This window comes from Macadamia integrifolia, chromosome 10, assembly GCF_013358625.1.
Source record: "Macadamia integrifolia cultivar HAES 741 chromosome 10, SCU_Mint_v3, whole genome shotgun sequence".
NCBI classification, from domain to species: domain Eukaryota; kingdom Viridiplantae; phylum Streptophyta; class Magnoliopsida; order Proteales; family Proteaceae; genus Macadamia; species Macadamia integrifolia.
In genome coordinates, this window is record NC_056566.1 from 11,554,538 (window position 1) to 11,567,010 (window position 12,473).

Genomic DNA, 12,473 nt, shown 5'->3' on the forward strand with positions numbered 1-12,473 from the left:
GGGGGGGGGGTGTGTGGGCTACATGGGGGTGACTTTTATTCCCTTTCTTTAATCACTGAGGCTTCAAGTAAAATGTTGACTAGACTGGTGGAAAGAACATGATTGAAGGGTTTTCTATTCCTAAAGCTTCAGTTTTGCTGATGACATGCTGTTTTCTCTCTCATCATCAGCTTAGACTTTTTAGTGATTCCTCAGATGTTTTGAAGCATTTCTGTTAACGAACCATTTTTGTGACAATGGAGTTTATTTTAAAGGCTCTTACAAATATATAATGTTTGATAGCAATTACAGCCAAAAAACAAAAGCTAAGGAGTCAAAAGCATGGAGTGGACTACCTTGTACAATAAGTCATATGATAAAGAAAGAAATACAACTGAAATCTAATTAGTAACTGAAATAGTAAATAAAATCTACTTAATATCTCTAATACCAGATATAGAAATTAAGCTAAATCCAAAACTTCTTATTAAGAGCCCTTCCCCGCAGGTCAATATCCAGTCCAGAATATATTTCCACACAATCAAGAATGGGTCCCACAAAATATTTTGGAATTCTTCTGCGCAAGTAGATAATGTCTTGGACTTATCTCCCACGCAAGCTGTTCATACAGCTGTCAAAAATATCTTCCTTAAAATCTTCTCAAAGCAAAGAAGTGACCCACCCTAAAATCTCTCCACGTAACAGCCAGCCGGAACCCACGAAATCCGGAAAAATCTTCCACATTAAACTGCTATTCAATTCCTATTATAGGGGCAGAATATCGGCTGGAACAAGCTGGATCGATTGATTTTAACAAACCTAGAATATGATCCAAATTCAGACCTGATTTGGAGCCCTATCGATGAAACAATACTGCATCACCCGTATCGGTCTTCCCCTGAGAATTTTTTATAAGAGGCAATGAGGCACTCTATTTCGGATTGGGTACTTGAGAGGATTAGAAAAAAATCCAATTGGAAGGGAGTTAAGATTATGCTAATAGAGGCATCTCATGCAGCAACCCAACTCCCCAACCTATGTATTCTCTCTTTTTCAGCATCTCCCAAGTATAACAACAAACCGTCCAGGAACTTCTTTGGCCAGAATGAAAAGATTCCTCCAGCTATTATCTTCTGGAATAGGATCAGGTTGCTGTTCCAAAATATAAACAGTGAGTTTCTAAGAAAGATGAAACATCATCAGAGGTATGTGTCTCATAGAATTAAAGTAGGATGGATGAAGTGGAGATGGACATCTGGCGTGTTGTATGATTGATGTATTCCCAACGATTAAAGTATCAGTATCGGTCGCCGTATCGGTTGGCCAAAATTAAGATACATATCGGAGGGTATTGTATCGTATCGGAGATACGCTAAGATATGCTAAAGATATGCACAAAAATGGATATGAAACACTTTTTATACACTTTTGCATAAAAAATTTGTTAAAAAAAGCTATTGATAACATGTATTATGCATAAACACTAAATTGAGGTTATCGCACTAAGAATTCAAGGTTTGTAGTTGTCCCATAAATGTAAAATCCTTGTTCCCAACCTTGATTTCCACTCTAGTTAGAGAGAAATATGGCTGACAGCAACTTGGGAACAAAAACCCCTCAAAAAATCGTGTTTTTCTGAAAAATAACCCAACTTGGCCATTATATGACTGTAGTGCACTGTATTGGTACGTATTTACCGTATCGGTATGTATCGACCGATACACACCGATACACACCGATATGTACCAATACATATCGAAATGTACATTTCACTCGATTTTATTTTTTCCATAGAGTATCGGTACGTATCAGTGAGTATCGGTGGTGTATCGTAGGATACGTATCGATACGAAAGAGTTTTAAAAATTTCATGCATCGTATCGGTAAGGGCCGACACGGATACATATCGAACGATACGGTATGATACGCACCGATACTTAAAACCCTGTGTATTCCTCTAAAGCTTAAAGGAAAATTCTACAGGACCGTTGTAAGACAACTATGATGTATGCGACAGAATGTTGGGCAGTCAAGAAGCAAAACATAGATAAGCTGAGCATAGCAGGGATGAGGATGTTGAGATAGATGTGCGGAAAAACTAGGAGAGATGAGTAAGGAATGACCAGGTTAGAGTTGATTTGGGAGTAGCCCCAATTCATGACAAGCTCCAAGAATATCGTTTAAGGTGGTATAGCCGTATAGCCATGTTCAATGGAGACCTAGGGATGCCCTAGTAAGGAGGAGTGACCAAATCCAGATGGAATGAGCAAAAAGCGATAGGGGCAGGCCTAAAATGGCCATAGAGGATGTTGTAAGAAAAGACATGCCGAGACTATTCTTGACTATAGTGTGACCTTAGACAGAGCTGTTTGGAGGGCAAAGATCCATGTTGCCGACTGATTGTAGGTGGGATGTTCATGTGGTGTTGCTTTGTTTCTTTCTCTTTCCTTCCTCTTCTTTGCTTTTTCCCTTTTTTTCTTTCTTTATGTTTCCTTTTATTTTCCTTTTTCGTGGTTTCATGTAGCCAACCCCATTTAGTTGGGAAAAGGCTAAGTTGTTGTTGTTGCAACCCCAAAGTCAAAAGCCATATCCACTGTCATACTAGAGAAATAGTTTCCAATGAGATCAAGTCATCTGCATCACCCCCAAGATCCTCTAAATCATTAACAATGAGGTATCCAGGAAGGCAACACCATCCTTTTATTACAAACCTACAACCCATATCCCTCGTGGTTCTTCTTCTTAATTAGTGCGAGGATTTCCCTGACATAAACAAAGAATACTGAAACCTTAGGAAATATAGGATTAGTTGCTATAACTCAATCTCTAGTATCCCAAGACTGGATACCTATATGACGGACACCTTAACTGCAGCTCTTTAAGGTTCTTCACAAGGTGAAGCAAGTTTTCTCCTTTTCTGTAATGCTACTTCTCTTCAACTATTTTCCATTACCCATCCACAAGAAAAATCAATGGTCAAGCTTGTTTTAAAAATATATGCTGGAAAGAAATATCAAGAAAATCGGCACGTCCTTCACTCATAAGGGAAAGCAATAACAGCCTACACTTTAATAAAGGAGAGGAACGTAAACCCATGCTTCCAGAACCGGATAATCAGTCGCTCAAATAAAAGCTCCCTTGTGACACAAGACTGAACTCGGAAACATCTCCCTTTACTATACTCTAGATTAAGCCAGAGAAAAAGAGAAAGTTTTCAAACACACAGGAATCATTGCAACTTTTGACAAAGCAGGGATAAGGCCTGTTAATCCTAAGCAACCAAAAGGGATGCACCTCTTCATCAAAGCCCACGACCACCTAAACAAATTTCTCTCTTAAAGTCTACCATAAATCTTATATGCATCAAGAAACATTAAGCTTTAAATTATTGAACATCAAGTGAAACTGTAACAGATCAGAAGAAGTTTCCTTTAAACGAACATGATCTCCTACCACCCTCATGACAATGTCGACATGAGCAGGCAAATGAATCAAAATATATAAAGATCTTCTAAGCATGGTCAAGACTACTTTCTTAACTTATGTATCACAAATATGATTGTGGAAAACAGTTCCATTCACTCCAGGGAAACAGGCATTACTCATTCAACTGGAGACCACAAAGAGGCATTTAGTATTCTTTAAGGCATAGATTTAGCTAATGGAACAACCATTTCATGTTTGACTCAAACTGATTCTAAGGAGTGTTCATTATATGAATGCCAACCAAAAGCAAGGTGTGTTGTTTTCTGAACTTTACTTGGCACTAAACTTAGAAGTACTCGAAAGACAACTTGATTTTCTTTGCCAAATGCAAAATACTTCTTTCCTTGTATCAATGGACTCTTATGAACACAATTTAACTTCTTTGCCAAACCACACACATCATGATTTATAAGGGAAGCAGCTCATTTTATATGGTTATACTACTGCTGTTGCTACAATTTTGAAGTCACAACCAGCACTACTGTCTAGAAATGATGATGAATTAAATATTCGAAAAGCAGTACAAATGCAAAAGTTTCCAACAACCAACAAGTTATATTAAAAAGAAGAGAGCAAAGGAAGAAGGGATAATGCCCCTCCATAAGGACTTGAGAGAGCCCTACGGAAGAAAGCCATAAAGTTAAAGTTCACCTAGAACTTGTTTTTCCCTTCTCGTATAGGCCATAGGATACATCTTCAAGAGCAAGAAGTGGAGCATCAAGCAGATGCCAGGAAAATTATAATATGGTTGCCTACAAATTGGACAATGAGATTCCCTCCAGCCATTCATGGCGCTTTGCACACACCAGAAACATGAAATGTGGCCACAAGCTGTCACAACATAAACATAGCTATTAGTGAAGGACCAACCAATATCAAAGTTATGGTTGTCAAATTACCTCCTTAATCCTTACCAAGTACAATAGGCTTGTATAGGAGATCCCTGCAAAATAGAAAGCATAATACCTTAGACAGTTTACCCACCAACCAAAAGAAAATCTTAGAACTTCCATGGAATAACAATGAATATTCCACATTCAAAAACAAATAAAAGCTAATCAGAACCCAATTAATAGTAATTTTCATTAAGTAAAATGCTTTACAATTCTTCTCTACAGTTTAAATGGGTCCATGAGTTCAAGACTTCTTTATTTATTTATTTTTATTAGAAACTTCTTTATGTCATATCAGTTCACAAGTCTGCCATTACCTAGATTACTTTTTCTGAGTAAACTTCTTTAAGTCATATCAGTTATCAAGTCTGCCAAAACTTAGGTAACTATCTCAACATAGCGTTGATACTTCCAGAGTTTCAGTTGTTTTTAATAATAAATTGTTTAGAAGAAGAAGTACCATACAAGTTTCTTAACTGAAGAAGGAAAACAAATGGAAGGAATCATTTGGCATTTTCCTTGTGCTCATAATCTTATTAAACAGTTTGGTTAGCCAAGATAAACCATGACTCATTATAATAACAAATCAAAAATATTAAGCCCACAGCCCATATAAACTATTGGGCACACAAAATTAACCCATTAATCCATTCTTAGTCCAGTTTGATGGCCTGGTTTACTGCTGGCCTTCTTGTTCTTTGAACTACATAGCCATATTGGCAGATTCTTTTCTGCAACAATCACATATGCATCCTCATGAGAAAAAAAAAAAAAAACTCATCACAAATCAATCACATATGCATCAGCAATTTGCACAATAGGGGTCTTAAGATCATATTTGATGTAGATCCCCATCATGGGATCCATTACCGAATGAGGAAGAAGCAGCAGCCTTAAAGCTACCGCCAGCCCTTGAAGTTGCAGCTACCGCCCAGCATAGGACGCTCTCTTATGCTGCTATTTTAGTTCCCTATTTTAGTAGCATGGTTATGTTTTTAGGAAGTCCTATTAGCTGCTATTTTGTTTCCAAAATTAAAAGATAGAGGTAGTTTCTATTTTGCATTAGTTTCTAATTTGAATTAGTTGTTATTTTGATTTAGCTTCTATTTTGTAATTTCAGACCTCTATATAAAGAGAGTCTGTTGTAGACACAAATCACTATTGAATAATGAAGTTTTACTGCAGTTTTGCTTGCTCCATATCCTGAGAAAGGAAGACAACAGCTGGGATAGCTGTGGGTGAGTTACCTAGGCTAAGATAGCCTTCCCACCCACATCTATCGTGTTGGACATCTTCTTTTCTTCTTCCTTTTCTGTTCTCTGTTAATTGTTTGCTGTGAGAGGAGAGTGAGTGAATTAAATCAGATCTATTTGAAGCACAAAGACCAGGGTCGATTGCAGGTTGGTTTGGGTTCTGAATACAATTAGACAGGGTGTTTTCTCCTATTCTGCCCAGCACTTTCGAAGACCCTTTGGAGGGTTTGAAGACCACCTCAAGGGAGGCCCACGACCAGGGTTTCAGCCCCTGCTTCTCAACCAGCTGCCAACCACAGGACTCCTTCTGTTCTGGCCAAGACCCAGTTCTGCCTGGGGTTGATTTTCCGCTTTATTTCTGTTGCTGGTTTGTTTCCCTGCTACTGCAAGTATTTGATTGGGGTTAAATCTGGTTCGTGTGAGACAGCTTTGATCTCCTAATTTCTGGGTTCTTAATTCCTTGTTTCTATCCCTATTTCTGATTTCTGTTAAAGCTAATTAAAGAGGTCAGATTTGAAATTGGTTTGAGCTTTACATATTGGAAGTTTGCTTACCTAGCGTAACCTACTTCTACATTAATATTTCTTCAAGAGATGAGAAGGAAGTTCAAGGTAATCCAGAGGTTTGCAGCCATAAAGGAAAGTTGTCGACGCTAGTGATCATGGCACAGTATTGGATCAGAAATGAGTTGGATATGGATGATGTCAGAATTTCTCATGATATAAGTGCTAGGTCTTTTGGAATAGGTTATGAAAGTACAATCAGAAATATTTCAGGGAATCATGAGTTCGTGACTCAGAATTCAGTCATGGAGATCTAAACCAGGCTTTTGGAAGACTAGTGACATGGCACCACCACATGGTGAAGAAAGCTCATCCCCATCTTTATAGGACCGCAGGAGGCAGAAGTGATGCGATTATGTAGGGGTGGATTCAGACAGCACTATGGAGATTATAAATTCAGACGATCTTCGAATGATGCCAAATCTTTGAGTTTTCCAACCTTTTTGCTAGAATTGAGAGCACCTTGACTCAGAAAGTAAGCTTGCTAGTAAAAAATGGAACCAAGAGATCGATATTCTGACAAGTATTTGCATTGGCATTATGGTGCACGACATAGATGAGTTTCCTAAGAAACTGACAAGCCCTGTATAGACATGAAGAGGAATAGCAGGGGCAGAGGAAGAGGACAGCAGTGGTGGTGACATATTTGTAGGTCGATACGTAATGGTAGTAGTGGAAAGAGTAGGCCTATGGTTGGGTGACGAGGCAGGGAGCTGTAATCTTAAGTGGCTGTGGAGGTAGAGTTGGTACATCGAGCCATTCCGAAAAGGTGGTCAGCTCATCATTTTCTCAGAATCATGCTCTTGCCCCTACACAGTGGAAAATTACATAGATCTCCATCTTCCGTGATCTTTGAGTACCTCTTCACAAGCCTCCTGTTTTGTAACTATTGATTATATGGCAGCTTTTCCCCCTACTGTTAAATATGTTTTTTCATGAATGAAGCACATCCAAAACAACTATCACTTTGTTCAAGAGAAAGTTGCTGTTGGCACTCTTATCACTTGTTTATCCCCTCTCATCTTCAAGCTGCTGACATATTTACCAAGCCTTTACCTTGTGAAAATATTTTTGCATTTGGGATCAAACTTGGGCTCATGTCTTCGCCAATCCACCCAAGTTTGAGAGGGAGTGATTCTGATACTGATCATCCCACTGGGACACCAACTGTGAATTTGGCCTGTCCTGTAAGGGTCCCCCCACAACATAATCAGCGGCAGTCAAACTCATGTGGAAGACATACTGTATTTATGTTTATTTGATTTATACTTTTCCTTCCATATTCTTCATTCGTTCCATGTCCAGGCCACCTCTTTTCGATAGGCTGGAGTCTCTTTTCTTGTAATATTGGAAACTGGATTTTATATAATGAAAAACTGTTTCCTCTGTTCACGTATCGTGACAGAGACCATCTTTCATACTAGTACTGTGCTCTATTACTGAACAAAGAAGAGGAAAAACAGAACCACTCCTCCTCCAATAAGAAAGCGTCACCGAACTCAGAGTATGAGTGGTAACAACACAATCCTCTCAACAAAATACCAACTTTTGTACAGAATTAACAAAGTAGCAAAACGCCTTAAAATTTTTCTCCCAGAATACGAAATAAGTATTCATACCCGAATTTAACTAAAACCCCAACAATGTTAGAGACGAATATCTTATCCAAGCTGTAATCCAAACAAGTAAAGAAAATATTGCAACTAAATCCAAATTATTAAGTAACAGCAAACAAAAGAAGAAGAAAAATAAATTCATCGCGTTAACTTCGTTCTGAAGGAAAAGAATTAAGAACAACATGGAATGGAAGAAACTACTCACAAGCAAACGCAACAAACAAAGGATTCAGAGAATTCCTCATCGTCATTGTCCGAATCAAGGGTTTCAAAATCAAGTGAGGTTGTGGTAGAAGCTAGAGGTGATACGTTCTGGTCCTTCTTTTCATCCATGAAGAAACCTCGAGCGATTGAAATGGAAGACGCAACGGAATTGGTGAAGAACAGATTCTCTGGTTTGCCACAGAGAGAGAGAGAGAGAGAGAGAGAGAGAGAGGTGGAAGAACAGATTCTCTGGTTTGGCGATGCTTTTATGGGTTTCCATTGCCTGCTGGTTTTTAAATAGCTCATCTGATCACATAAAATGGCGGGGGAAAAGCATCTAAGGGCATTGCTGTGACCGTTATTACAGGTACAACCTCAGATTCCATTTCAGTGTATTAAACCGATCGTGTACGTTACCATCTGGGACGCAATCGTTTTTCATTTCCATTCCCAGTTGGTTTTGCCACGTGTCCAACAACACTCACTTTGTTTGGCTAGAGGTAGTGTACGAAAGATGTGGACACCCACAATTCAGACTCGCGTGGGGTATCCTCTCCTGGACCATGACCTCTTGTAACAATCTCACAGCATTGACCATTCATATCTCTACACCCCTTCAATGGTGTGAGATTATTGCAAGACGTCATGGTCTAGAAAATGATCTAGCCTAAGGAGAGACCAAACTTGGGTTTCCCAACATTTCGCGTGAGAAAGCTTAGAAAATCCTGGCAGATAACCCTTTTCTCATGTATATTATGGGGAAATGAACTCTCTCTCTCTCTCATATGAAATGATATATCTGCCCACACCAACTAGGTTAAAAATGGTGATGTAAACACCAAGTTTTTTCATCTATCCACCATTACGAGGCGTATTTGCAACTTCATTTCATCTATCAATCATGAAGGTCTTGAACTTTTCAAATAGGAAGGATATTGCACGTATTTTTCAGTCTCATTTTCAAAGCATATATACTTCTTCAAATATCCAAACGGATCCTAATTGGCTCTCCCCAATCAGAGGACCTGTCACTGAAGTTGATAATGCTTCTCTCATGGTGCCTATTACCGACAATGAAATACGGTATACGGTATTACACATGCAAGCTTATCGTGCACCTGCCCCGGATAGTTTTTTGGTCATTTTAATCATTAGGTTTGGCCCCATATTTCACAAAAAGTTTATAATATTGTCCACTCTTTCTCCTCTCTAGGGCATTTTCTCGGGCTATCAACAAAACCTTTATATCCCTTATTCCATTTAACTAAAATCTATCTTCAATGCAAGAATTTTGCCCCATCAATCTCTATAATTTCATTTATAAGATCATCTCAAAGATCATGGTGAATCATCAAAGCATTCTTCTTTATAAATTTATTTCTCCAAACCAAAATTATTTTGTTAAAGGCGTCATATTCAAGACAACGTTCTCATTAGTCATGAGTTACTTTATTTTGTTCTTCGGAATCGTCCAGGCCATTTTGGTTATATGGCTATTAAGATGGATATGAGTTAAGGCATATGATCGATTAGAGTAAGGATTTCTTTGCGTTGTTCTCACGGCTTATGGGTTTCATCCTCAATGGATAGATTGGGTTATGTTTTATGTTGAAAATACTTAATTCGTTATCATTTTGAATGGATCCCAACTCCCCTTCTTCTCTCCATCCCATGGTCTGTGACAAGGTGATCACTTGTCCTCTTACATGTTCATCTTGTGTGCGGAAGTGCTATCTTTCCATTTGGGTATTGCTCATGCTAAAAAGAAACTCCATGGCATCAAACTCTCACGTGGAAGTGAATATTATTACCCATATAGCTTTTACAGATGATATCATTTTCTTTGGCAAGGCCTATCTTCAAGAATCTCAATATCTTCAGGGTATTCTTAATCAATATTGTGTATTAAGGGCAAACTATCAATATCCAAAAAACAAAGGCTCAATTCAGCCCCAGTGTCTCAGCCGGCACAAAGAGACTTCTTCATCAACAATTCATTATATCTTCTAATCTTCACTTGAATCAGTATCTTGTGATTCCTTATGTTGGAAAAATAATTAGTAAATTTCATTGTCAAGATCTATTGCCCCATATTAATTCAAAGCTCAGATCTTAGAAGTCTAGAATCTTGAGTGCAGTAGGTATAGTCACTTTGATCCAGTCTACCCTCTTAGCAATGCCTAATTATTTCATGTCTTGCTTCTAACTCCCAGCATCGATTCTTCAAGAGATTGATAAAATTTGTCGTCGGTTCTTTTGGTCACATGGTGACCAATTTTTGGTGCCGACCATTAGTTGGAAATCTATTTGCAATTCTACAAAATCCAGTAGGCTCAACCAGTGTTATCAATTCGGCCGAATAATTAGCGAATTATTGAGCCGCACCGAATTTTTTCGAATTTAATAAAAAAATTCTGACCGAATCCGAATTAAAAATAAAATTCGGTAAAATTCGCGATTTTTTCAAAAGTGAATATAAAACGCGAATAATTCAGACCGAACCGAATTATTCGGTCCACTTAAACAGTATTTTTAAAAAAAAAAACCCAATAAGATTTTTTGACCGAATCCTTAAATTAATCAATCGAATTATTCCGAATAATTCTCCGCCCGAATAATTCCCGAATCCGAATTTGCTAACTATGGGCTCAACATAAAGTTATCAAGTCATATGAATTCAGTGGCCAAAAAAAACATGGGAAGTTCTTACTTCAATGATCCTCTTTGGGTTTGTTTTATGAAAAGCAAGTATTTTCCATCCACTCATTTTATTCATGCTTCCTGCCCTTCATATGCTTCATGGGGTTTTAAGTAGATCGATTTTTCGTCAGAAAGAGCTCATCTCAAAAGGGATGTTTTATCAGGTTGGTTATGGGCATTCTATCAATCCACAGGACTAACCCTTAGATTCTCAAATGTTCCCCATCAGCTGCTCCCTTCACTTTGCCAATGACTTTCCCTCCCTCAGTATCAAATTTTATAAATTTTCTTCCCTATCTTGAATACCAATATTAACAACTTTTGATGGCCTCCAGAGATAGCTTTAGCTATTCTTTTTATCCATATCCCGATATCTTCTGCATCTGATTCCATCATTTTGGAATCCTACTTCATCTGAAAAGTTCTCAGTGTCTTTAGCTTACCAGCTCTCGCTACATGGTTCTAAACCTCCCATAAATCCTCGTTGGCAGTAGATTTGGCATATTTCTATAGCTCCAAAAATAAGGGTATTCCTTTGGAAGCTTATGTTAGATAGACTCACATGCTTGTTCATTGAACTCCAGAAGCTTTCATTTGAATTCGGTCTGCCCTCTTTGCTATTAAGAGGAGATAAAAAGTGATCATGTGTTTCTTCTCTATCCATTGTCTCAATCTATTTGGATTCTTCTTGTTTTCTCTCATCTCAATTTTCCATATTCTTCCATTCATAATTGGATTACATCTTTACTTGGTCACAAAGCCCCTTCAACTCATATACCAAGAGTTTGATAAAAGCTCTCATGGCAAGTGTTATTATTCGACACATTTGGTTATCTTACAATGATGAGATCTTCACAGATGCATCTAACTCTCCCCAATCTATCTCGTTATCAAACAAGTCTTCTACGAAAGAGTATTTTAATTGTACTCGAAAGCAATTTAGCTCTACTTCTACCATCCACATTTCCTGGCAACTTCCTCCTGAAAATTACTTAAAGGCGAATTTGAATGATGCTTGTTTGGGATCTCCAGGCCCTGCAGGAATTGGCAGTGTTATTCCAGACTAAGCTAGTCAATTTTTATAGGGCTTTTCAGAATACATTGGCTACACTTTCTCTTATGTGGCTGAGGCAACCCCATGGGTTAACTTGGGTATAGTATTTCACTAGATAAAATGAATACACAAACAATGATTTTCATAAGATGGATACTATGGCTGCGCTTGATAACATTCCAAAAACACATTTCTGGAGTTTTTTCATTCTATAGGAACGAAAAAACAAAATAAAACGTTTAATGCATTTATGGTGTGTTTCATCTTTTTGTTTTTAACAAAAGTGAAAAAAAAAAAAAAAACACACACACACAAACAGAAAAAAACATAAACAAAAAACAAAAAAAATGTAGAAACGAGAATTAACGAAACAACTAAAGGCAATTCTGTCATTCCAGTTTCGTTCCCAAAAATAGAAAAAATGCATTTTGACACAACTGAAATTTCCATTTTTGACATGAAACGTCGTTTCTAGAACAAAACCGTTACCAAACGCAGCCTAAGAAAACATTTACGATGTTGAATTCAAGCACTGAGTGTCTTGCCAAATGGTCTTAACAAAGTTTTGAAATAATGCTTCAAGGGGGGCCGAAAAACCCTTGTCCATACAAAGTTTAATGGAAGAGTTTCTTTTTTAAGTTGAAAATTTTCACTTCCCTACCCTTTAATTCCCCTTGCTACACAACAGAAGTGACTCCCTACGAACTGATGGACCACACCGGCGA

At 37.9% G+C, this 12,473-nt stretch overlaps 1 protein-coding gene across 2 annotated transcripts in view; it reads right to left on the bottom strand.

The window, feature by feature from the left end:
* Nucleotides 1-8,348, bottom strand: part of LOC122090891 (E3 ubiquitin-protein ligase PRT1-like) — a 27,758-nt gene extending 19,410 nt beyond the window's left edge. The window contains exons 1-3 of one of the 2 annotated variants that reach the window (XM_042660640.1): nt 7,996-8,348; nt 4,380-4,408; nt 4,117-4,296 (exon numbers count right to left, since the gene is read on the bottom strand). In XM_042660640.1, the coding sequence (XP_042516574.1) occupies nt 4,117-4,296; nt 4,380-4,408; nt 7,996-8,300 (514 nt within the window). In that variant the 5' untranslated portion in view covers nt 8,301-8,348. The remainder of the gene's footprint in view (nt 1-4,116; nt 4,297-4,379; nt 4,409-7,995) is intronic. The other variant, XM_042660641.1, reaches the window with a different exon arrangement.
* Nucleotides 8,349-12,473: the final 4,125 nt, after the last annotated feature.